This window comes from Arctopsyche grandis, chromosome 13 (genome assembly GCF_051622035.1).
Source record: "Arctopsyche grandis isolate Sample6627 chromosome 13, ASM5162203v2, whole genome shotgun sequence".
Lineage (NCBI taxonomy): Eukaryota > Metazoa > Arthropoda > Insecta > Trichoptera > Hydropsychidae > Arctopsyche > Arctopsyche grandis.
The window spans coordinates 10,095,738-10,121,852 of record NC_135367.1 but is presented as its reverse complement, the minus strand read 5'-3'; the positions used below and the strand labels follow the sequence as shown (position 1 = coordinate 10,121,852).

Below are 26,115 nucleotides of genomic sequence, written 5' to 3'. Positions count from 1 at the left end.
TATCTTTAATTAAGGTTAAATTTTTTTTTTTCTAATTTAATTTTTGTGAAAGTGAATCTGGTAAAAATTAAATAGATAGTTTGGGGTTTGGTGTAAACGATCGAAAAGCGCCAGACAGATTGAACCACAGATTAACTGGATGGCTACTTTAAGCGCAATTCTCGACTTCACGAATGAAAAATTGCACATCAGATGACGAGTAACCTTTCGATATGCACAGATGCAATTATTAAAATAGTAATTATTAAAATTGAGTTGGATCTTTCTGGCGAGTTTTTAATCATTTAATAAGGAAAAATTTGTAACTAAAGTATCAGAAGCACAGAACGTATACAGAGTAGGTAAGTCGGGACTTCGGGTAGATTTCGCTTAGTGTAAGTGCGAGCAGTGCGCACGCAAAAGGTACACGTGTCGTTAATCTGTGGTTCAGTCTGTCTGGCGCTTTTCGATCGTTTGCACCTCATCGAATAAATCGATATTCTCCCAGGTTTTCGCAAATTCGAGTTTCTAGCATTTCGAATTTGTTGATTCTTATAAAATGTGCTACCTACATACTACGTGGTAATGGATTTCTCGCAAATTTTTCTGTGTATAAAAAAAGGGTAAACGGGCTACTAGTCATATGTGAACCATTCACAGGACAACCGGTCGCTCTAGATCGGTCATGAGAAATCTGGTTGACCGATTTTAGGGTGTGACCAGTTTTAGTGGGACGGGTGATCACGTGTGACCAATCTAGAGCGACCGGTTCACATTTGACTAGTAATCACCGAACCAAAAAAAAGTTGATTGTTTTGTATCTCTATATAATTGTTTACTGTAATGTTTGAAATTGTAAGTTCAAAATAATCTAACCATGTGTGTCGCCTTGGGGTAATTCCTGCCATGGCAACTATGGTAGAAATGTATGTAATAAAAATTTATTTCATATTTCTTACTCCAAATAATAAAAAAAAACACTTTTTTGGGGTAAAAAAATTACCAAATTTATTAAAATTATTGACTGTATATGGGTTTTGAAATAATACATTTGAGTATTTGTAATAGTATTTATCAGTGGCGGCTCGTTCATATGGGCCGCGGGCTGCAGTCCTCCCAGTACAGTACAAATGCATGCTATTTTTGTCGTCCACATGGGCTGCGGGCTGCAGACCTCCTAGTATAGTACATATGCATGCTATTTTTGTTTTAACGAGCTACTACAGACTGCTTAATCTCTGCGGGATATTTTGAGACGGGAAATGTTTAGGTCTGAGTTCTGTTTCATTTTAACGACTACACAGCAATGGTTTTAACATAGAAGCTTTTCGGGGAAATGATTTCAAGCAAATAGTTCATGGTTTTTTTTTGTTTTTTTTACATGGTTTTCCTCCAGTGTGAGTTTTTTTGTGGTTCGTTAAGTTGGATTTTTGAGAAAACAATTTTAAACAAATGTCGCATTTATATGGTTTAAACCCAATATGGGTTACAATGTGTCTTATGATATAAGCTTTTTGTGCGAAAGATTTTAAGCAAATATCACATTGATATTGTTTTAATGTATGAGTTTTTTTGTGTACCCCAAGGCTGGATTTTTTAGCAAACGATTTAAAACAAATTTCACATTTGTTTGGTTTTACATGCGTTGTTTTGTGTGTAATGAGAAGTGTATTTTCAGCGAATGCTTTTAAGCAAATGTCACATTTGTATGGTTTTTCCACGGTATGAGATCTCAAATGCACTGTAAGGTTAGATTTGTGAAAAAATGATTTCGGACAAATATCACATTTGTATGGTCTTTCTCCGGTATGGTGTATTTTGTGATTTTCAAAAACACTTTTTCGAGCAAATGTTTTTGAACAAACGTCACATTTGTATGGTTTCAATCCAGGATGGGTTTTAATGTGCGCAATGATATATTTTTTTTGACCGAATGATTTAGAACAAATGTCACATTTGTATGGTTTTATTCCGGTATGATTTCTTTTGTGTATCGCAACGCTGGATTTTTTGACAAACGATTTCAAACAAATATCACATTTGTATGATTTCAATTTAGTATGAGTTATTTTGTGCATTACAAAGTTGTAATTTCGAGCGAATGTTTTTAAACATATGTCACATTGGTATGGCTTTTCCCCGGTATGCAATCTCATATGTATTGTTAGGTTACATTTGTCAGAAAATGTTTTTGAACAGATATCACATTTGTGTGGTTTTTCTCCGGTATGGCGTCTTTCATGATCTTCAAGATGATTTTTTCGAGTAAATGATTTTGTACAAACGCCACATTTATACGGATTCAAACCAGCGTGAGTTTTTTTGTGATTCGTAAGGGTGGATTTTTGTGCAAACGATTTCAAGCAAATGTCACATTTGTGTTTAATCCCGGTGTGAATTTGTTTGTGTACTATAAAGCTGGGTTGTTGAGCGAATGATTTTAAACAAATTTCACATTGGTACGGTTTTTCCCCGGTATGAGATCTCATATGTATTGTGAAGTATCTTTGGTGTGAAAATGATTTCAAACAAATATCGCATTCGAGTATTTTATCAGTATGGTGTTTTTCGTGATTTGCAAGATGTTTCTTTGCAGCAAATGATTTTAAACAAATATTACATTGATATGGTTTCAACATAGTATGAGTTTTTATGTGTTCAATGAGACGAATTTTTCGACCATATGTTTTGAGACAAATATCACATTGATATAACATTTCCTTAGTAAGAGTTTTTTTATTTGAATTATTACACGAAGTCGACGGTCCTCCGCATACCTGTAAAATAAAAGGAATTTTATATAATTTAAATGTGTGTAGTACCTTGACAAGGCTGTTAGACATCATTTTACCTGTGAATTTATATTTCCAATTGAATCTAATTTTGGCTCAGAATCGATTCGTGCTGAAGTACTTAATTCCCCTTCACTTTCAACGATTGATGACGAATGAACATCAAATTCATTCTCCCAGTTTAAATCTTCCAGTAGAACTTCTTCCGTTTTGATATCCACATGCTTGTTTAGCTTTAGTTTCGAAATTTCATCACTTCGAAGACAAACTTTTCGAAAACTGATGAGCAATTCCAGATTGTTGTTACAAGAACGACATATTGTATCTGGCATTTCGTCGCCTTTCTTGACCTGCAAATGAGAAAGGTTTACATATATGAGAATTAATTCAAATGGCAATACGTTAAGGTGACCATTCTTTTCAAATTCAAAACCAGGATATGTCTGATTAAAGTATTTCTAAATATTTCAATTATTATGGACATCACATATTGTTCATCAGAGAAAAAAGCTTCGGCAGGTGAATTTATTTGTTCCTGGTCATATTTGTTGAAGGCTTTTGCACATTTAAATTCATCTATTACATGCTATTAGATGAAAAAGTATAATGGTTTTATGCCACGACTTGATACCCAAAAAATCAATACCAGAAATTGAAATGCTGCATTGGAAATATTTAATAAGTGTCAAATACTATCGAGATTGTTGAAATTCTCCATTGCAGTTAAGGAAAAACTCATGAAGCCCATACCATACGTTTGCATAAATTTATATTAACACACGAATCCGATTCATGGGGTGAGAGGTGAGCGACCTGCAAATGACAGCAGAACGAAATGCGTCGCGCCAAATGTGAACGAGGGTTGTCATGGATGGAGACGAAAGACTCGATTGGACCAGAACACAGGCACAGCCTGCACTGCATTGGAAACTCCATTTCTTCAGATTTCAGGCTCCAGCTCTCTTCTATGAGATTCGATCTAAAGAACACTCATTTAACAGCTATAGCTCACTATGCGACGTAAAAAATCGATATGTATGTATTAATATTTTTTGGGACTTTATGTCCCTAATAATTACGTGCGTGGTAGACATCATCATTTGATGGTTGTACCTGCTGCTCGCACAGTTATTTTTCGAATGGCTCCTATTCCAAGAGCTATTCGACTTCTCAATGAAATCGTTGCTGCTGTCCCTGAATGTGATATTTTCCACCTTGGGGAGCGTAGATTATCGGATATTATTTTAACATATTTATCTGGTAACCTGCGCTCATCATTACTTTCTTAATTTGAATGTGATGTATGAGTGGAATCTTAATCTACTCTCTCCCATTTGGGCCTCGCTGTGATTTTATTTTTTATTCATATTTTATTTTCTTTTTATTTCTCCTTTGTACATTTTTATATACTATTTTAATTTTGTTCAGTGTAAACAAAGAATGGGATTTATGGATTTTATTTTTGATTTTTACACTTTTGTTATTTTTTTTTTCCTCTCTGAATGATGTATTATTTTCCTTTTGTTACTTTTTTTTTATTATTTTATTTTACCATGTTTTCTGCTTTTGCTTTTTTCCTTTATTTACAGTTTACTTGTTTTTATATCATGTTTTTATATATTTTTCAATTGTAGGCCATTTTGGCGCATTAGGTTCTTCCTGTAATGCCACAATGGTCCAAAACTATTAAATAAATAAATAAATATGTATCCTATGATTATACTGACCATACGTCCTTCATTTAAGTGTAAAGTTCTTTATTTCACGTCCTTTAGATTTATTTATTTTCTAAAATTGACTATCAAATCTGTTATCAAAAATGACTAATCAACTTTGTATTGATTATTTACATAGATAAATGTTCCGTGGAAATGGAAGTAATCCCTCTGTGGATGAAGATCGAAAAAAACTATTTGTTTATTTCTAGCTACTGGTCTACTTGACGGTGAATTATTTAATGAAGTTTCTGGTATTAAAAGTTATGTCATAAATAAAAAGATTGAAGAATGAAATTACAAGCTCTGCGAACATAGATAGATTAGAAAATATAAAGGCGAGGGAAGAGATTTTCGAAGAAGGAAGTATTTTACGAGGTTATGGCTTTATTTATTTATAAATGGATATAAAGGAATTAAGTTCAATTCATAACTTCTTTGATCTCGCAATGGTTCTTAACCATAAAAGTAGAATGCATAGAATCGCTCTCAGCCTCCAAAAATGTTGCTACAAAAATCTCTGCGTGGCAGAGTTTGTTCATTGTTTGCTAAGCTTCGTCTCTCTCTCTCTTGTCTCTCTTCTGACTTTCGGTCTCTCTCTTCGATGGCTCGCTTTTAGACGATACTTTTGTTAACAATGACCATTCTATGCATTCTACTTCTATGTTCTTAACCCATCAAAATATGAAGATGCCGCAATAAACATACTTTCCACCAATAATGCATTGGAATCGTTTAACTTGACTATTTAAAAAGGGGAAACCTTTCGGGAGAGATTAACACTACCGCTATTTTAAGAAATGACTTAACAGTGGATAGAAAAGTAATCTTTTTATTTCTTAAGAGAATTTTAAATAATTCAGATCACAAAAAAATTCAATGGGCAAAATCAGGAGCAGCAGATTCAAGCATCGATGATTTTCCAAACACATTTTGTGCGGCTGGTGGAAAAACCACCACGAGAGAAGATATAGAAAATAATAATTTAAAAATAAAGTATTCTAATTGTGGATAACCAATATCGTTTTGAAAAATTGCACAAGTGGTAATGAAATGACCTGTCCCAAAAAATTTTTTGAAGTAGTTTTTTATGAGTCTCACATGGGTTTAATACTGACTGTTTATTGTTTTATAGTGAACCTTTATTATGTTATACTAACCCTTTATTATTTTACACTGACTCTTTATTGATTTTTCTTCTAACTAGTTATTTGTTTCATACTGACCATTGATTATTTTCATACTATCCATTTGTTATTTATTCCGATATTTAATAATGACCATTTTGTTAATAAAATACTGGTTGAAAATTGATTTATATACTTACCAAAATTGATTAATACTGGCCATTTAATCGATTAATTTTTACAATGGCAACATTTTATTCTGAGAGGTTATTTTGACGTTTGACAGAAATTGGTTAGGATGGCTTACCTGCATAACGCACTTTCAAGTTAATCGCATTGGTTTGAAGTTGTCGTACAGCAAAGCAATATGGAGAACATGGAAAGTATGGATATCGATCCAGAGGTTGCTCGTCGTCTGTTGGAAGAGGGCGGAACCCTAGTAGCCGCGGGGGCTCCTAGAGGGACTTACATAGGTATTGACCTTCAATGTTGGAGGATTGATTCAGAATTCAGGGGCATTAAAATGATACCGCCAGGACTTCATTTTGTGCATTATTCCGCTTCAGATCTCAATACCGGAGACGACGCTCCCAGGTGATTATTCAAATAATTTATTTATACTCTTAGTGTATTGACATCAATAAAATTTGTTTTGTGTTATTTGTAGATTAGGATTCATGCACAATTTCAAACAGAGAGAAATGCTCGTTAAAATTTGGGATAAAGAAAAGGAAGATTTCAGTCATGAAATTGCCGATGAAGAGACCGTTCAAAGATTTCGCGACAATCTTTACAATTTGGATAAGTTCTTAGCACCGTATCCGTATGAAGTTTTAAAGAAATGGATATCGTTATCGGCTCACATTACAGGTGTGTATTTTCACTATTGTTGTATGTATTTTCTAATGTTTGTATTTTTATGTGTTGGAATTTATTTTTTAGAACCTTTAGCTGCCAAGTTTACTCCTGAAAATGGGAAAATAAGGTCTGCATTAGAATTGATATCATGTAATGATAAGGATCGTCCGAAAGGTGAAAAGCGTAAAGTATCGAATTCTATTTTAGCTATTGAAAATGGGTGTGAAGGTTCGTCGGAATCCACGCTGTTGGATAATAATGTGAAATGTGATGAATCAAAATCCACGCCAACGGATAATTGTGATGAAAAATCGGAGAATGAAAATAAAATTTTAGAATGTGATGATAGATTATCCGGTGAAAATGTAGCTAATGATAAACCTAGGAGAAGAACACGAACATTAACAATAGAAGAAAAGGAAGAAGAACTTTTACCACATTTGAAACCTACTCCAGGTGTGTTCAACACGCTTTACTTCTGAATATATGTATTGTATAATATGTTGAAAATGTGAGAGCTGATTTCAGTATTTACAAATTTTTGTATTTATTTTAGGAACATTCTTACGATTTTCCACATTTCCCGATAAAAACTATCCAGACGATGCGACACCTTCAGAAATCACCAAACATTACCTCGACCAGTCATATGCATTGGAATTAATGATGCGGTATCATAATAAGTAATACATATTTCATATACGTATGCATAATCGCATCTGCATATGTTCGAAATCCGATATTTATTTTGAATTACTTGTTTATTGCAGACCGATGGATTTAGTCGGCGAATTAGAGTTTGCATATGTGTGTTTTCTGATCGGGCATTCCCTGGACGCGTTTGAGCATTGGAAAAAGTTGGTCAGGCTGTTTTGCTCGTGCGAGGAGGCGATAATAAGATACAGAAATGTGTATATGCATTTTATCACCACGCTGCAGGTGCAGCTCATGGAGATACCCGAGGAGTTTTTGGCCGACATTGTCATGAACGAGAACGTTATATATGTGATACTGCGAAGCTTTTTCAAAACTGTGCAGTCTTCGAAGGTTGAAAGCAGGCTGAAAGTAGCCATAGAACGGTTTCAATGCAGTTTGACCGAGAAGTTCATGTGGAATTTTGCCAATTTGGATGACGACGAAGACGACGAGTTGCCCGTTATCGTTCATTTGTAAAATTTATTATGTAATTTTTTTTTTGATTCATCAACTGTTAATACGATTGAAGGTTTATATGTACAAATTTTATACATAACAAGGAATTGTATGAAAAATGTATTTTATTTTAATTTAAGTACTGCATTAAATGAATACATACGAAGCTATTAAGGATTGATTTGTATTTTTTACTAGCTTCACTCTGTTAGTTTAGTGACATTCCTGCCCGTCAAAAAATTGTGATATGATTTTGAATCATTTACACTCTTCAGGTCGCTTTTTTTTTAATGCATTTTATTATTACGAAATTATGTTCACAATACATCTTATATCTATTTTAATAGCTACTGATCTACTGATCATTTTCTATTTTACAATTTAATTTAATTTGGTTAGTAATCATAGTATTATATTATTCTAATGTTAATCTACAGCATAATAGGAAAAATAGCTCAAAAACCTATCTTCAGGTCGCTTTGATATTTTACCGACATATGGGGGTTAGCTAACATTGAAGGAAGGTTATAACTCCAGCATTAAGTTAGAGGAGTTTAGTCATTAATAAAGTAATTCAAATTTACATCGGAATCTTGTGTCAGATTGGAGCGATGTCAGCTAGCTATCCATACGCCTCTTTCTATCACCCCTTTGTAACTCATTAAAACAGCGATAAAGATACTTTTTTACTCTCATTTATACCTCTTTCTTTATGAAACTAAAAATTCTGTAATATGTTTATATGTTTGTCAATTTTATTCTAAAATTTGGCTTAGAAATTTTGATAAAAATTCAGTTCTGCCATTTCCTGACACAAAATTATTGAAATAGGGGATGTAATTTTTAATTTTAAGGGAGTCAACTTATCAAATCTAATTTTCCATTAGCTCACGCGTTGATGCTTAGGATGTATATATAATATAAAAAAAATCTACCACTTTGAATGAATTAGCTGGACAACCGTCTCGTTCTCCGACTGTATTCGTTGATGGGGTGGTGGCCTCATGTTGACGGCTTTATGCCTCGACTTAATTGACCTTTAAAGCGGGCTTAGTATTTGTAATGAATAAAAGTTTAAAAATTAATGATTTTATTCAGTTTAAAAAAAAAATTAACATTTTCAATGAATGTATATATGTATATAAAATTGAATGTCTGTCTGTCTCGTATTAGAGGTTGTGATTTCTCGACTTTTTTTGATTTTTGAGATTCGAGAATCTCCTTTTCTTGGAATATTTGAATCTCGAGATTTGAGAATCTTATTTTCTCGAAATATTTGAATCTCGAGAATTCGAGATTTTCTTTTTTTGTTTCTCGAGATTCTCGAGAATTCTCGAGAAAGTATAATTTTTTTTTATATAGTGAATTGATTTTTTTAGCATATAAACTTGACAACATACAAAAATCAAAAGGACACAAACACTACATATGTATATTATATCAGGGGCTTATAACTTTATTAAAGACATGACGAAAGAAATATATAGAGAGATACAATAGAACATTGAATAGAAAAAAAAGTAAAATTATATAAAAAAAATATTTTAAAAGAAGGCACGAAAAGAAAATAAAAATATACAAAAGTAATTTAAAATAGTAAAAATAACAATATGTAAAAAATAATTTTATAAAATTCCCAGTGTTACTACCCGGCTTTGCCCGTGTTATTGTGACCGGACAAATAATAAAAACGTAATGGAGGTATATAAAAATACTGACAATCTATGCATATTAAAATACTGACTATAAATTTATTAATATCTAAGGAATAAATAAATAATAAATCAAAAATCTTTGTTTTATGTGTGTTTGTTTAAGTGGGGTCATATTGTCAGTGAAAATATATTTTCACTAGCGCTTTAGTGATATCATAACCGAATACTTTCGCACTAGTGACTAGTACCTACATGCACATACATATGTATATGTAACTTAAAAATGGTGTGATTTCGTTGTAACATGTGTATGTATACATATGTACTTATATGATGACCGAATAATAACTTACCGGACAAATAATAAAAATACTGACCATCTATACATATTACAATACTTCACAAAATTATTTACGAGTTAACAAGTGTACAAATCAGTCAGTTTATTGAACAAAAACATGTAGTGATAAATTAAGAATATTCTCGATATTTTCGAGATTCTAATAAAAAATTTCTCGAGATACGAGAATCTCGAATTTTCATAATAAAATATTCTCGAGAAACGAGAATCAAAATTTCTCGAGAATTCTCGATAAATCTCGAGACAAGATTTCTCGATCACAACCTCTAGTCTCGTATAGGTTCCTAAACCACTAAACCGATTACGATGGAACTTTCAGGATTTGTTGTATGCATGTCCGGGAAGCTTACTGTGAAAAAAACTGTGAAAAAACCTGTTAATAATAATATTCGTAATTTCGATTTTATCGAGGCGAAAGTTTGAAACGCCATTGTGTAGTCAAGGAAATGTGTTCGTTGGTAACCACGCTACCAGTTGGTTTATGACGACACGGCTTTGAAGAGACGTTAGTTGAGCTTCAACCATCACTTTAAACGGGAATGGGAATTGCATGCGTTATTTGGCATTGCAACGCATGCCGAGTTCAGCTAGTTTATTAATAAAAGACATATGGTTAGAAATTGATAAAAAAATAATAATGACACCGGAATAGTATACTTAAATGAGGACAAAGCATAGATATATAATACACATATGTAGATCCGCCCTCACGCTTTATACTGGTCTCCCTTTTGGCGCATGCAAAATACATGGCGCATGCACAGTTTCTCTCAATAGGTCGTAGGGAAAAAAACCTTTTTTTCCCAACTTCCCCGCTAGTTAAACCCCCCGCACCCCTCAGTTAGTGAAGACAAGATCTCCGACCAAAATCACTCGTCAGGGTCCATCTAGTGTATTATACATCAATGGAACAAAGAGTAAAAGTAAATGACTAATAATTGATTAAATGAAATATAAAATTTCCTCGGCTCCATTTACCGCGCATTGCTCGGTCTTCTAGATATGATTATGATCTTAGGTTTCTGTTATAAGACAGTAGGTAAACTTCGTGTATTAGCATTGGTAATAGTTTAACGGCAAGTTTTGTTCAATTTACAAACTCCTTGAGATTCGCAAACGTGACTAATGTGCTCGGCTCATCGGTCTGATTGATTCGAGCTTATTTCGGAGTACGTCGATAATTCAATTAATACGTCGGAATTTACGTTGAATGTTGTAGTCGCTTTGAATTAATTTCGGTGTGGTTTCTACCACCCCTCCCCATTTTCCTATCCCCCTCCCTCTGCCCTCGTCTCGTCCACGACGATGGTCCCTGGTAGTGAACTCCGGAGCAACTAACTTGCCACTCTCCGGAGAGGGCAAACGTAATTAAAAGTTACTTACCACCCCCGCTGCTCTCCACCTTAGTTATTTTGTGACTGGAGTTTCGTGACGATCGTATAATACAAATGAAAACCCGTTCGAGATCAATACGGAGTGTAACTTAGAACTGCAACGGGGGGTTGTAAACGAAGCGATAAAAATACTTAGTTATCCCGTGAAACATTTTCAATTTTATACATATACGCCATGTCTGTCAGATATGTAGCTTTTGCAAACGAAACATCTAAATTTTAAAATGATATACATATATAATAATATATATAAAAACGAAAGGGATGTACGCAGGACCGCGCCTACCATATGTACAAATGTGTGCAACGCACACAGGCGGCCTAAATGTAAAGGCGGCTGAAAGCAATTAGAGTAGAAAAAATTGCATTCTTTAAAAAATATGAAACAAGACATCGTAAGTTTTAAAATACATTTAGGTTGTCTTGTTATATACTTGTGGATTGTTGTTGCAAGTTACAGCTTGTAACACACCCGAACTATAATTCGGGGAAATAACGTGATAGTAGGTAAGCTTCGGTCCGCATAGAGCTAGGTCTTTTATATTTGCGATTGTCAGATGTATTTCTTCAAGGATGTCAAGTATTGGTTGGTCATCGGAAGAGCAATGTCCTAGATGTGAGATTATGGGTAAAAACACTTTATTTTCATGAATGAACTTGAAAACGTCCAGTCTCTCTTGTCTGGTCCTGTTCAGAATTAAACGTTTTGGTTTTCTGTCTGTTTTTCTGGTTAATCTTTACTGTGATTAAAATTTTCAACACTATTTCTCACAAGGTAAGATTTTTATAATACTCGCATGCACTTATTTTTTTTTTGTTATTAATATGATTTAAACAAATGCTGATAAAATTAAAGCACGGCCCTGGATGTATGTTTGTTTTTTTTGCATGTACAAGTATGGAGATTTCAAAAATTAAATATTACATTAATTTATTTACAAATTTGCTATAGTGACTTTACAGATTAGCTCCAAGTTGTCACTATGGCTACATAAAAAGAAAATTATACAATAAAATGCAAATATAAGATTTATCAAGAGTTCAAAAGAATGCAGGAGATCGCGCAGATAACACTGACAAGAGCACACATATATCCATATGCTCATGTGTAAGCGGACGGTTGTGCACAGAGCCGCCAAGAGAAAACCTGAGCCTTGAGGAAGCATCGTAGCTAAGCCCCTACCCAGTTTTATTTAATTATTTTTGTTTCCATTCAGTGCAAGTTTTTTTATTCCATTATTATAAATTATTAGTTTTTGTTATTTTATTTTGATTAGTTTTTCGTTATGATTTAAAGTTTATAACATTTGATCCGGCCCATTTCGGGGTCCGGGCCCTAATTATTAGCATCGGCTGGTACCCCCTCTCAACAGGCTTGGTTGTGCATGCTGAAACCATTAGCGACAGTTGCCTCGAGTGTGGTTCATGTATCAATTCCTTTCCAAAACCACCCGTTGAGATATCAACGGATCCAACACTAGCTAATTGATAAATACTATAGAGGGCGACATGGTGAAACAATGAAGGTAATTTATACACGATTTTATTTGCGATGAAGTGATGTGGGGTGAGGAGTCTAACTACATGGTTGTACGTAGGAAGTCAAACTATTTCGCAAAGTTCCCACGATAGTATTAATACCCGAGTGTTGGCAGCATTGGCACTGTTCAGTTTGGGCCGGGCCGCACCGTGCAACTTTGTCGGCCGACTAGTTGCGCGACACTTGTCGCACACATGTATGGAAATGTGTGCAACAAACAAGTTGACGGGTGTAGCATGTCCTATCTACCTGCATGCATTGGTCTGGTCGCCCTCAACCAAGTCGCTCGCAAGTCACACGGTGCGGCCCGGCCCTTAGATCGGCCAAACTCATTGGGGTTTGTCTATATACATTTCTTCAAATATGGTGAGTACGAAGAATATGACATAATCGTGAATTAAGGATAGGTTAAGACTATTATAGAGAGGGAGGGTTCTCTACACATGAGTTGCAATAATTTTGTGGACACACTCGTAAAAAAAAGTAAAAAAAGCGAGACTCGGTATCTGTTTGTACCAGCTATGAAACAGGTTGGGTTTGTGTGCTCCTTTCCAGCATCCCACTCTAGCTCAGTGCCATAGAAAAGTGGGGGTGCAACGTTTCGTAACACGTTCACTAATCTAACTCACTCTACCGTGCGTAAATAAGTATTCATTTTAAAAATGAAGGTAGATTTACATAAGTCATTTGAGTAATTGGTATTATAAGGAAAAGTTGTAGATTCAAGCCACTTTCGTATAATATACCATTGAAATGGCATCGGCATTTGTCGAATGAATGTTTCCCTTAGGCAAGTGTGTGTGTTGGATCGTTCTTCCGTGATTTAAATTGGAAGTGGACGAGGGTAAAAAAGTTGATTGACGAAACGAGTCGATCTGGTGACCGGGATCGCGTCAACTGTCACCGCAAAACATATTGAATGTCACGCGACGAGGGTGACCATACGGGTGCCAGTTTAAAATTGAAAAATACCACCGTCAGAGGTGGGGCGGGGCGAGGGTTGGCTGGGGTGAAATGTCACCGGAACACGACACGTTAGAATTTTAAATTCGGCATTTCCGAGAAAGGCGGACTTTCGCGGCGGAAACCCGCCGATGACATTTGACGTCGGAAAATCTTTTTCCGGCAGAAAATAATTCGAGTGCGGATCCGTTCCGACAATCTGGGTCTTAAAGGCCAAGGGACTTACGAACGATTTTATATTTCGTTTCATTTACTTGGATGTATGTACTAATACATACTAACGCCATAACTTTCAAATCGTATAAATTAAAAAAATAGTATAAAGTTGATGAGAGGGGAGGGAGAGGGCAACAAATTTCTGGGACCCATGCTATTTGAAGGGCCTCAATTCAGGGTAAAATCATAGCAAGGATATATTAAAAAAAAACTGACCTCAATTACGAATCTACACTCACTGGGTATAAACAATATAAAAATAAAAACATTAAAAAAGAGGAATGCTGTATTTTTAAGATTTTAAAACAAGTCCTCTCCCTACAAAAAAGGTCCAAAATTGCTATTTTTCTTGGGCTCGGATTTGCTGTCAAAGTCCAAATGAAAAATTTTCGGCTTCATATTAGCTTGAATTGCTTTTTATTTGAATAAAAAGGCATGGTGATTTTATCTGTTGGGATGAACTGCTGCTATCTACATACCAATTACTGACTATCAGTACTGCCAACTGTGACAATACTGATGAAGTGCAAACTGGTGTGACATTGCGGGACGCAACGCAACATGATTAATTTTGATTGAGTGAAACTATGTATGTATCTACATATGTAGGTCCTAAATAGGTGTTTGAGCTATTTATCCTACTAACTAACTTGACACTTGTAAATAATAAAAAAATGAGAGAAACATTATAAATACTAACAATAATAAAAATCTAAAATTATAAAATATAAAATGATCGCTGGACTTGATACTATTAAATTAAAATATATAGAATTAAGATATTGTGAGCATAGTAAAAATTGGTATGATGAAAATTCATATCTTTGGACTATTAGGGCGAAAACACATGTCAAATAAACACATTTCGAACATGTAAAAAAACCACTAGCACGCATATATTTTCCTGCGGTACCCTATCAAAAATCAACCCCTGGAGTGTTTTAGGTGATATTTAATCCTTGTATTAACATACATAGGTTTGACAGTGATAGATAACGGTGATTCCCATATTTGAAGAAATGTAGGAGAAACTTGTCGTATTAATAAGATCGAACAAATTAACAATGAACTGAGAACACCCTTTCTTGGCTGGAAGTCACAAACACTAGAAAAACACGTGCCCCGTGCCTCTCAGTGTGTTTTCGCCATTAGAGTCGCGTTGTATCGCGTCGCATCGCTTCAATTTTTTATTTAATTCAATTATCTAAAATTTCATATTGAAATAAGTTTTTTTTCTTAGTATGTAAAAACTGTGTAACTGTGAATAAATTTAAAACAATACTACCATACGAAGTAAAGAAATACTCCATAGGAATGACGCCACAGCATTCAGAAGAAAAAAAAACAAATAAGACGCGACTGGCAACTTGCACCGCAAACTTGGCAGACAATAAGATAGTGAAATTATTGCAAATGGAACATAATCCAATTTAAACTTTTATCCCACCTGGCACTTCACTTAATTTTTACTTTGTTATTCAACTCTTCGATAACGATGCAGATAGACAGAGTAAGAGAGTTTCTTACATTTTTGCGATATGCGAGAAAATCGATCCGGCTCCGAAGGACTGAATTGCCAAGACATAGAGGACGAACGTTTGAGAATAATATGTGCATCAGCAGAGTTGGCATCGATGGTGTCAGAGTCGGTTAGGCTGACATGGAGCACTGTAATTGCTGGGCGACCAAGCGGTAAATTTGTACCAGCTATGACAATGGTGAAATACACACGTGACGTCACTCGATCTCCCACTACATATCTCCCATCCTACCCCATCGAAATATCACATATGCGACTGGAAAGGTGTTTCACAGTGCATCGTCAGAGGACTTTCCTTTGAGATGTAATTTCCCTAACATTTTTAAGTTTAGCATGTGAGTTGTGAAGGGGTGGTAGAAAGGCGTGTTTGGATATCTAGCTGTCATCGCTCCAATCTGACACTAGATTCCGATGTAATTTTTAATGAGTTCGTTAACGATTAAACCCCTCTAGCTTCATGTCGGAGACATTAACTTACTTCAATGTTAGCTGACTCCCGTATGTCGGTAAGATATTGTGGCGTGGGCGTGAAGAGGGGTTTTAAAGACGCAGTAGTATAGTAGAGATTCTTTATTGGTCTGCAGCCGTCGGCCCGCCAGTTTTGAATGACTCGCGATACAAAAGGACCCAATATTTATACCCATTGGGCACTCCCAGTACAGAAAGATTATTGGTCGATGGGTCGCGAGACCTCATTGGCCGTTGAGCACGGCCTCTATTCGCTGAGGCTCTTTTTGGCGCGAACACGAGATTAGGTGATCAGCACTAGTAAACCATCGGTCCACTAGCGCTACTCGCCTAATTTCTACGTTACAATATCAAAGCCACCTGAAAAGTAAAAGTTGTTCAAAATAAGATGTGGGAATGTCACTGAACTAACAGAGTGAAGCTAAGAAAAAGCTTGTAAAGACAATAAACTTCGGAATAAGTTAATAAGAACCTTCAATATATGTACGCACTTAACAATATACGCACTAATCCTAACTGAACAATAGGAGTCGCATATTTTTCTCAGCTATGAAATAAAATATATTCAGGTTGGAAATGGTGCAAAATTTGATGTAAAATGTATGATATTAAAAATATGTAGTCGAATTGCTCGGCGTTGCTTATGTGGGTGAAAGTTGGAAAAAATTAGAAAAAAAAAAAATTAAAAAGTTCTTTTAGTCCTTGGTCTAAGTTAAAGCGAGCGAATGAAACTTTATATTGAAAGCTGTGGATTTGCACATTGCACAAAAAAAGGCATTCTTCGTTATATAGTGGAAATATGAGTTTATATTTTTATCGATTCATTGTACATATGTACATATGTATATATTTTCTATGGAAAAAACATTTTAATAATTTATATTAATTTATTACTTTCATATTATTTTTGAAAGAGTTGTTAAGTGCGTCCACATTAGAACACAAGACTTGCACTAATGCACACACGTCCTACTTCCGGGTTTTATAGAACGTTTGTGTCTCTTTATTCGCCGATGCGCATCTTGTGCGTCCATGCGCACATTGTGTGCCCGCGTGCACTTTGTATCCTAATTTTGGCCGAGCTCCAAATTAACAAAAAAAGGTACGTTTTTGGCTATCTAAGAAATTTGTACTTGTTGGGTGATTTAATGGAGCAACTTTTGTACTTAAAATATTATTGAACAGTGAACCAGGTTTGATCTACTCAGTGCAGTAAAATGATTATAATATCGTAAACAGTGATCCAACTGTCAACATTTTCAAATCTACGTAATATTTCTTCTTGAATTGCATTATAAGCATTTCAAATAAACATAAATACTAGACATATAAATTTAAATTTTTTTCACCGTATCATTTCGAAGTCTTCTATCGTTTGCGTTTTATAGTGCATACATTGTTGTGTGCACGCGAACCAGTACGAGTCGTTGCTAACAAACGGTGAATAGATTATCTTCGGTACTGGGATCAGCAAAAAGAAGATCCCGGGGGATTCCGCGGAGTTTCCAGCATCCACCTTTGGCGTTCGACTCCTCGAATCTCATTTGCAAATGATTCCGGAGGAGGACACAAGATTTTACACGGAGGAGCGCAACTTCAAAAGGAAAATGCTGATTCGCCATTCTCGGTCGAATCCACGGGAATTCCGAATGTGAATTCGAAGACGTGCAAAGCATTTCTTTCTCGAGCAATTCTCCACGGCTGCGATGTCCTATTGTTTCCTTTGCGAAGGTGTTTCGCAACGTTGGCTCAAATACTACTATAATAATAATAAAAAAACAAAAATAAATAAACATCCCATGGAATACGTATGTATGTATATTATATGCCGAAAAAAAAAAGATATTATTTTATGCGGGTGGGGTGGAGGACGTTCAAACAGTTCCCGGAAAATGGAAATAAAAACACAACAATTTGAATTCAGCGCCTAATTTTTCATGCAGTGTACTTCACGGATAATTTATTTAGAATCTGAAACTCATTCATATTGCTGCGTAAAGATAGGACGATCAGTGCACGCAGCCCAATTATCGCGTGGCATTCATCGTCTAATCAGAGAGCCCGACTCATCGACCAATCGGAGAGCTCGGTTCACCGACCACTGAGCGAGCTCAACTAAACGACCAAACCCGCGCGGCTTACAAACATGTATAAAAATAAGGGATGGTCTTAGGATTCATTCGGATCCCGGCTACCACCACAAGAGCATCTACTTAAGAGGGCTGGACAGCAGCGCCTTGTCCATACAAACGTACTATACTTCTCCCTTCCTCAATTATGGCACCAGAGAAATTATTTTTTAATATGCTATGGATATCCACCATTGGGGTGCATCTATTGTCTTATTTTTTTGATTAATTATTTTTTATAGGAGCTAGGAGCCACCAAAGATCTATAAAATCGCCTCTTTTTTACATCCACGAAAAGAGTCCAGCGTGCCTATTTAACAGTCGATTTTAAAAAAAAATACGCCGATAGATGCACAGAAAATATCTTTCTCATACCGATGATGAAATTTTTTTAAAAATTGGTCCAGTTTTGGAGGAGAAAATAGGAGAATACGAAACCTCAATTTTGTCGATTTAAAATACGTATTATCTGGTGGAAGCGCAACTGTCGCATTCACTCAATATATATATTGATATATATTGTCGCATTCACTCAATATATACATTCATTGAATATATATATCGAAGAAAGGAACGGCAACAAAATTAAGATTTCAGGTGTACAGCCCTCTTAAGATCTGAAACCTACCTGATTGTTTTCTTGTATGTACCTCGACTTGACTCCGCTAACCTCTGGATACTATTCAATATGAATAATAAGAGAGCTTTTTTTAAACCTTTTTAGTAAGGGGAGTAAGTCTAAACCAGATGTGAAACGAAACGCTTTAGTCTAGTGCAGTGGTTACCAACCTATGAGAGATTTTCAACCGGCCCACGAGAGATTTTCATCCAGCCAAGGAAAAAATTGGTCTGATTTTTAAAAACTGATTTAAAATGTAAAATTTTTAAGCTTATTAAAATTATTGACCTGAACGTGATATTTTATACGAGAAAAAATGTCAAAGTCTTTCACAATTTCTATTGGGGTATCATATTCAAATAATGGTGACATACATAGTGAGAAGGGTGGTTTTTTGCCAATTCAATGAAGGAACCGATTCAACAATAAAATCGGATAAATTGGCAAACTCTGATAGGTAAATAAATTGCATATATTTTTATAGACATATAATTTTTTAAAAAAAATAAAAAAGGTAATTTTTTTTTGCATTTTGTATATACATAATATAAAAACAGACTTTATACCTAAATTATGGATACATTTTTATGTATGTATGTACATATGTATGTTATATATGTTATAGATAGTTTTTTATTTGAAATCATATTCAAATAGTGGTGACATACATATTAGGAAGGATGTTTTTTTGCCAATTCAATGGAGGAACCACTTCAACAATGAAATCAGACAAATTGGCAAACTCTGATAGGTAAAAATTGACTTAGAGTCACAAATATCCAAGTCTGACCAGCAGCATTAAAGATTGCACTCAGATTAAATTCTTTTCAGTCGAGGTCGAACGGGATCGAACCCGGCGACCACTTGGTGCTTAGTATCAACGCAACCACCGATCCATGTTGCTGGCTAATGATATGTGCACACCCGGTCGTCCCCCAACGGCGACTTTACAGCAAAATGTAATCGACGCGTGGATCTTGATTCGTTTATTCCATTATTAAATGTATTATCACCTTTTGGGAACTTTTTGAACACCTGATGTATATATTTATACACAATATACATACATACATATAGTATATGTGAGTAATAACCGTTGAACTCGCTGTTTTTGCTGTTTTGATATGCGTAATTCGGAATTATAAATGTGCACGGTTCGGCAGCGCCCAGAATCAGCTCAATTTGAATCCGAAATTTTCGAAATAAATCTGCACGTTTGAATTATAAATTCGATTCTGCAATGTTTTACCGAAAGTTTAAAGTAAAGCAAACATTTGCACGTACGCCTGTATTATTTCCCAGCGGTAGCGTCAAAGAAAATCACATTAAGTATGGTAATATTTTGATGTGGGAATATTCACAGTTGAAACTTTGCCCTGTTTAAACATTTGTAAAAGGCGTGTACATTTATTAAGAGCACACAATATAATATCTCATCATCTGTTTGTACAGAATACACCGGCTTAATGATATTAGGGTATAAACTGTCATGGAGTTTCTCGAATCGATTGAAGGGAGTATAATGTTTTTTTTTTTTTTGAAAAAGTTGGAGATGTTACGTAGCTCATGTGTGGTGTAAATACGTATGTAGACTCGAGGGAGAGGGTAAGTCATCGTTGCAACCCCTAAATTGCAATAAAGGCGAGGGTAGAGTCGCTATCCCGAATTGCAGATGGAGCGGTAATCAAATGGAAGGTGTTCCCAGAGGTGTTCAACCCGTGGGACGTGTCCATCAGCGTCTCTGAAAGGGTCTATAGTGAATTTGGATTAAAAAAATTCATGATGAATAAGTAGGCGATGTGCGTGTATTTTTTTTTGTGTCAGCATGAGGATAACACAGTCAAATTTTATTCTAGGTAAATTTATATGTGTAAGTTTATAATTAACCGAGTCATTTCAGCAAATTTATAAATGTGCAGGAGTGTTTTTAAGGGTTTGAACGTATTTAAAATAGGTTGTTGATTGGAGTAAGTAGTTTATTAAATTTTACACAGACTTGTTGTATAATTTGAATGGCCAAAGCTCAGAATCACCAAGAAATTACATACATATGTATGTGTATACGTTGATTTTTAATAACAAATAAAACTTGGGATTACTACAAATATGTAAGTATCGGTAAGAATAATGGTTCTTGATTGATTATTCATCACCAAGAAAGGCAAAGTCCATTTATTTATGTTTCTTTTTTAAATTTTATTTTTATTATGCTGTTATTACCAGCAGAATATTCTAGTGGTTTGCATATAATGCTTTGAAAAAAGTGGTCACGGGTTAAAATCCCACTGGTTTCTGCTAACCAGACCTTGGATTTGTGACTCCAGGTCGATCGTTTCCTATAGAAGTTTGCCAATTTATCTGATTTTTATTGAAATGGTTCCAACAAATTGGCAACCTTACCCATTTTATTGCAAATCTCGAATTTTCAGCACTCTCAAATTTGACCATAGATGTCTCTGTGGTTTTAATTGGTATGTATTTATTTTTTATAAAACTGATAATACTTGTATCAAATGTATGTATGTACAATGTTTCTGGCCAGGACGGTATAAATTAAAAATATAATAAATTACGGGTTTGCTCCAGCGTGACATTTTTACATGTGAACTGTATATAAATTTGTTATATTATTATAAATTTGAATTTAAATTCAAATAATGGTGACAAATTAGGGCAGGTGGGCAATGTGGTAGGAACCGTTCAATAATGAAATCAGATAAATTGGCAAACTCTGATAGGAAACGGTCGATTTGCAGTCACATACATCCATATATCCAAGGTCTAGCCAGAAAAATTTCATCGGGGCTCGAACCTGTGACCCCTCAGTTTTTAGCTTTATATACGCTACCGACTAAGCTATTTTGCTATGTTACATGAAAAGGTGGCTATGACTTAATTGAGTGTCACCAAAATGGAAAAATTATAAAAGGAGAAAATACACGGGAAAAGAAAAAACAAAAAAGACCAGAAAAATCATCTGGATTTGCATATCAATATAAAGGGTCGTTTTAGTGGCAAGACTTGCCAAATTTAATGTCGATTTACAGTTTCATTTGCTTACTAGATTAAGCTTTAAATTATTCCTTAGTGGAGAGTAATTTTTCTAAGCCTTGAGGAATGGGTCTTCAGTAATGAGAATACATATATGTATATACATACATATATATGTTTCGAAGTTCAGAAAGATTAAAAAAATTAAATATCATATCATTTGTAAATTTCATGTGAAGTTTTTATATTTTTCTTGGAGGTTATATTTAATGTTTTATTTCTATTTCCTGCACAAGTTTACACCCCTCACATAGTAAACAACACTTAGCATTCCCTCTAGAATTACACCCCACACACAGATTACTTCCTTGCAATTTTGACATGTCTAAACTCGGAAACATGTCTATATTTCTTGATAATTTTTTGAGATTGATTCATGTGCTGATTTCAACTAGAAAAATATAAATGCGAATACAACAGACAAGTTTGAAAAATATTTATATTTCAAAGCTTTTCAATACCTATTGAATCGGTCGAATATTTAATTTGAAAATAAATTCCAGCATAGTTGATGGAATTTGGAGGATATGAATCGGCGTTTTGTGAAGTCGCAATACACATTTTAAATATTTTCCATTAGGGTATGCAAAAGGAAGGGCCGACATCAGCGGAAACCCGGAAAATCTGCGCACAAAAGCGACCAATCCACCGGAGGATCAAAAAGAGGACGAGAGGCTTAAGTAGACGAGAACACACATACAAAGTGACTCTATGTGTCTTTTATGACCCGGAAAATTCATTTCGGACGCAGTGAAATTCCTACAACTGCTTACTATTCCGCTCGCTTAAGGAAAATCGCGATAGCGATACGTATAATCAAGGATTCAAAGAAAACTATAAATGCGATATATTGCGGGGAGTCGGAAAAAATGTTGCAGACTCGGTCGTTTCCGGTTTGAAGCGAATCTATTAAAAGGGGATTTGAGCACCGTGTCGGGGATCACGGGCCAAATGAAATTTTCACCGTTCGACGTTATCCTGTCAAAATGCCGATTGATGGGAAAACTCGGCGATTTTCATTATTTTTCTATGCAAAATTTCGAAACCGACAAAAGCTTGGTTTGTCGTGGGAAAACCGCGCCACGAATTTGACAAAAAAGCACAACGAGAAAATTTATTCTAAGTTGAATCAATTTTATGACAGGCAACATGATCCTTCGAGCCGGATTTTTGGGTAAAATGACGCACATTTCACCATAAGATTTCAGAATTGTTCTGGTTGTTTATAGCATTTCTTTGAAAATTTATAGAAAAAGCTTATCATTTAGAATCTAAATTATATTTTACATTTAATTGGTAAATATCATTGGAATTAACAACATATTTCATTTGTAGCTCATTGTTTACCAATAAAGAGAACGTTGGTTCAAGTTTCGGCTCAAATCGAAAAATTTATTTGATTTTCTCTTAATAGGTTCTTGAGCTCTTTTTTTATTATGCTGTACATTAGAATAATGTAATACTATGATTACTAACAAAATTAAATTAAAATTGTAAAATAGAAAATTATCAGTAGGTCAGTAGATATAAGATGTATTGAGAACATAAATTAGTAATAATAAAAATCATTTAAAAAAAAATTGATTTTCTCAATGATTAGTGCCTACGTTATTGACAATATCTGGATTTTTATTAAATCAACCGATCGATCGACCGATTCCTGTTAGAGTTTGGCAATTTATTCATATTTTTCGTATTTTGAAATATTTACATCAATAAAATTTTAATATAAAATACGTAATTTGTTGATATTATTAATTTATTTATGGAATACGTATATATTTTATATAATATTAAGAGGGCTGTACACCCAAAACCTTAATTTTGTTGCCGTTCCTTTCTTCGATATATACATATATTGAGTGAATGCGACAATATATATCTTGAAATTGTATGAAAAACTTCATACAATTTTTTTTACATTTTTCGTATTTCTTTGATTACAATTCAGCAGGTCAATTAATTACTACTAATTACCTCATATAAACACACCCTCACTAATTGACGGAATCTTACGTCAAAGTTATACATACATATATGTATACATATGTATATATACGCCTCTCTATATTATTTTGAGTACTTTATTTATTGATTGGAGGTTCGCACACGTGCGTTGCATTAAATCTGAAGGAGAATTATCGTTGGAGAGGCGCGATGACAGGACACAATCATACATTTGGGACGAGTCCAATACGTGACTCAAGACCCAATTCATCCCTGTCGCTGACTCTAATACAAATGACCTTTAGTCGGCCTCTGAGCCATTCTTCATCCCCTGTATCTTCCTCGGTCACGATCCCCCGACTATCATCTTCAAAACTCACAACAACCTTTCGAGAATCTTCCTCTGCTCCTCCATTTGTTATACAATACTACACCCTACGCAGTATTCCATTGTCAGTTCAAATACAAAGAAAATTCACTAAAACAATACTCAAATCCAGACAACAATTATACAAACATATGTACGTACTTTTATCACTGGATTTTTATTCAGAAATATTCTCCCCACGTATACGCATTGAAAAGTCGATGAATCATCTTGTTTTATTTTTCTGTATACTTTAAAGGGATAATTTCCAGAGAGGGATGTCTCATCCCCCTCCGTCAAGTTGCTTGAATTTTACTGACTTTATAGCGGTGTCTTCAAAAGGAGTTGACATTGGGACATAGAGAGAAAGGGGCTTCGATTTCGGATGCCGATAGTGAATGCATCGACGCATGCACAAACTGCAATGATAATTTATTCCTTTAATGTGCCCGCGATGGGATTTTCCTGATAGAAAAGGGGGAGAGTTGAGAAAAGACGTTTCCCACTTTCGAAGCACGTTTTTCGCTCGAGGATATTTCAAATCGGACAGACTTTCTTTCATGTCAAATGGACCGGAATTCAATTATCTATGCTTAATTTCGTATAAAATTGATATTGAACGAATTTGAAAGCTATGTCTAGTGCGATTTTGAAATGTAATCGCTTTTAAGTGACGCACTGTAGTTCGAGAACCATTCGTAGGGGGAATTATGTCAAATGGTAGCATTTTTTAAATACAGTTGAGTGTATTAGAAGCTTGTTAAAGGACTTTCATTTTTTTTTAATAAAATTTAATGATATATCAAATTGAATTGTCATTTCAAAAACCTATGAACTCTGTACTTTCCCGGTGCGTCGGTTCATTTTTGCAGGGTTTTTGAAGGGTCTCTACAATTCTGCACACATGTACGGCTAATGGGTATAAATTCTACATATATATTACACATATATATGGGCATAGAGGGGTTACAATGACGGCTACAGGTAGCCGTAGGCTCTGTCGGCATGGAGTGAATAAATTCACATAATGCGATGTGAATTGATGCGGGAAATTGTGAGGCCGCTTGATGTGCCACTTCAACAGCATAACTCGCATCACACCCGACAAGATGATTTATGAAAATTGGAAATATAAAATAGAAAAATAATTGATGGGATGAGGGATGTGGAAATATGGAGATGGGGGGGGGGGAGGGTGTGGTGGCTTGAGTGAATTTTGTGCGGAAGTTTGAAAAGCGTGGCTTATTGATTTTTCATGCGTGAAAATGTCGCTTGAAAATCACACCGACGAACGTGTGATTTCAATTAATTGGTTTTTCGAAAGCTTTGTTTGGGGAAAAAATGAAAATTTGAATTTTCGTCCTGCGTTGACGCGTTTCTATGCGCGATATTTTATATGTGGAGGGTTTGACTATATTTTGTAATACAATATACCTATACATCGAATGTATTGGAGTGTTTATTATTTGAGAGCTTGTAGTTTTGAAGCTATGAATGGTATGGTGAAGAAAATAAATTTGACTGAAATGTAATCCATATGTATATACTTGTGCACTCTGTAAAATATTGCAATTTGGATCAACGGAAGCCGCCATAATGATCGGCAGACATATACTAAGGAATAACTTAAAAATATGAGCTTTTGTTTTCAAAAAAATAAAAATAAATTGTAAATGTGAACAAAATGACATGCGCAAAGCCCACACTATGCCACGTCTCTTTCCACGATATACGATTGATTCCAAGGGGGAGAAAGAAAGACGGAGCATGTTAACGGACATTCGCACGCACGCACGCATTAGACAATTATTATATAGTCTTCAAATAAGTAAGAATTTATTCAAATAATTATACATTATGTATTATATGTATAAATGTATTTATGTTTATGTATAAATGTATTTTTTATATATAAATGATAAGTATTTTATTTTCGTAATGTATTTTGATATTTTATAATATGTATTAATTTATGTTTAGTTGTTATTTTGTTCTTTTTTAACCATTGTGGCGCATTAGGAATTCCTGTAATGCCACAATGGTCTGAACTTTAAAATAGATAAATAAATATCTTACTACACATGCATTGAGATATCATTGGTATTAATCGTATTAAGATGTATATTGATTTTTCTCTTTTTTTTCAATTTTAATTTCCCAGGAAATGCCAGGCGAAGGTTCGTGTAACTCTTTGAGTGCTGATGTCTTTTCTGTTGAAAGCCCGCCATGCTAAAAATTACGC

At 34.7% G+C, this 26,115-nt stretch overlaps 2 protein-coding genes across 2 annotated transcripts; one reads left to right on the top strand and one right to left on the bottom strand.

Annotated features, from left to right (window-relative positions):
• Positions 1-965: 965 nt before the first annotated feature.
• LOC143920769 (uncharacterized) lies at positions 966-3,833 on the bottom strand. Its single transcript, XM_077443719.1, has 3 exons — positions 3,585-3,833; positions 2,831-3,121; positions 966-2,756 (listed from the first exon to the last, which is right to left on the bottom strand). Exons 1-3 carry the CDS (start codon positions 3,705-3,707, stop codon positions 1,335-1,337), a joined length of 1,836 nt encoding a protein of 611 aa, XP_077299845.1. The 5' UTR covers positions 3,708-3,833; the 3' UTR covers positions 966-1,334.
• A 1,997-nt stretch (positions 3,834-5,830) lies between these two features.
• Positions 5,831-7,798, top strand: LOC143921099 (protein AAR2 homolog). Its single transcript, XM_077444226.1, has 5 exons — positions 5,831-6,207; positions 6,281-6,483; positions 6,556-6,927; positions 7,028-7,154; positions 7,242-7,798. The coding sequence occupies exons 1-5, from the start codon at positions 5,981-5,983 to the stop codon at positions 7,642-7,644; spliced, it is 1,332 nt and encodes a 443-aa protein (XP_077300352.1). The 5' UTR covers positions 5,831-5,980; the 3' UTR covers positions 7,645-7,798.
• Positions 7,799-26,115: the final 18,317 nt, after the last annotated feature.

Excerpts from the sequence above, each read along its gene's own strand:
- LOC143921099 (XM_077444226.1), top strand. The coding sequence starts at position 5,981 with ATGGAGAACATGGAAAGTATGGATATCGATCCAGAGGTTGCTCGTCGT. Across the intron at positions 6,208-6,280 it reads ACCGGAGACGACGCTCCCAG|ATTAGGATTCATGCACAATT; the intron begins GTGATTATTCAA and ends TGTTATTTGTAG. Across the intron at positions 7,155-7,241 it reads ATGATGCGGTATCATAATAA|ACCGATGGATTTAGTCGGCG; the intron begins GTAATACATATT and ends TGTTTATTGCAG.
- LOC143920769 (XM_077443719.1), bottom strand. The coding sequence starts at position 3,707 with ATGGAGTTTCCAATGCAGTGCAGGCTGTGCCTGTGTTCTGGTCCAATC. Across the intron at positions 3,122-3,584 it reads CGTTCTGCTGTCATTTGCAG|GTCAAGAAAGGCGACGAAAT; the intron begins GTCGCTCACCTC and ends TCTCATTTGCAG. Across the intron at positions 2,757-2,830 it reads TTGGAAATATAAATTCACAG|GTATGCGGAGGACCGTCGAC; the intron begins GTAAAATGATGT and ends TTTATTTTACAG.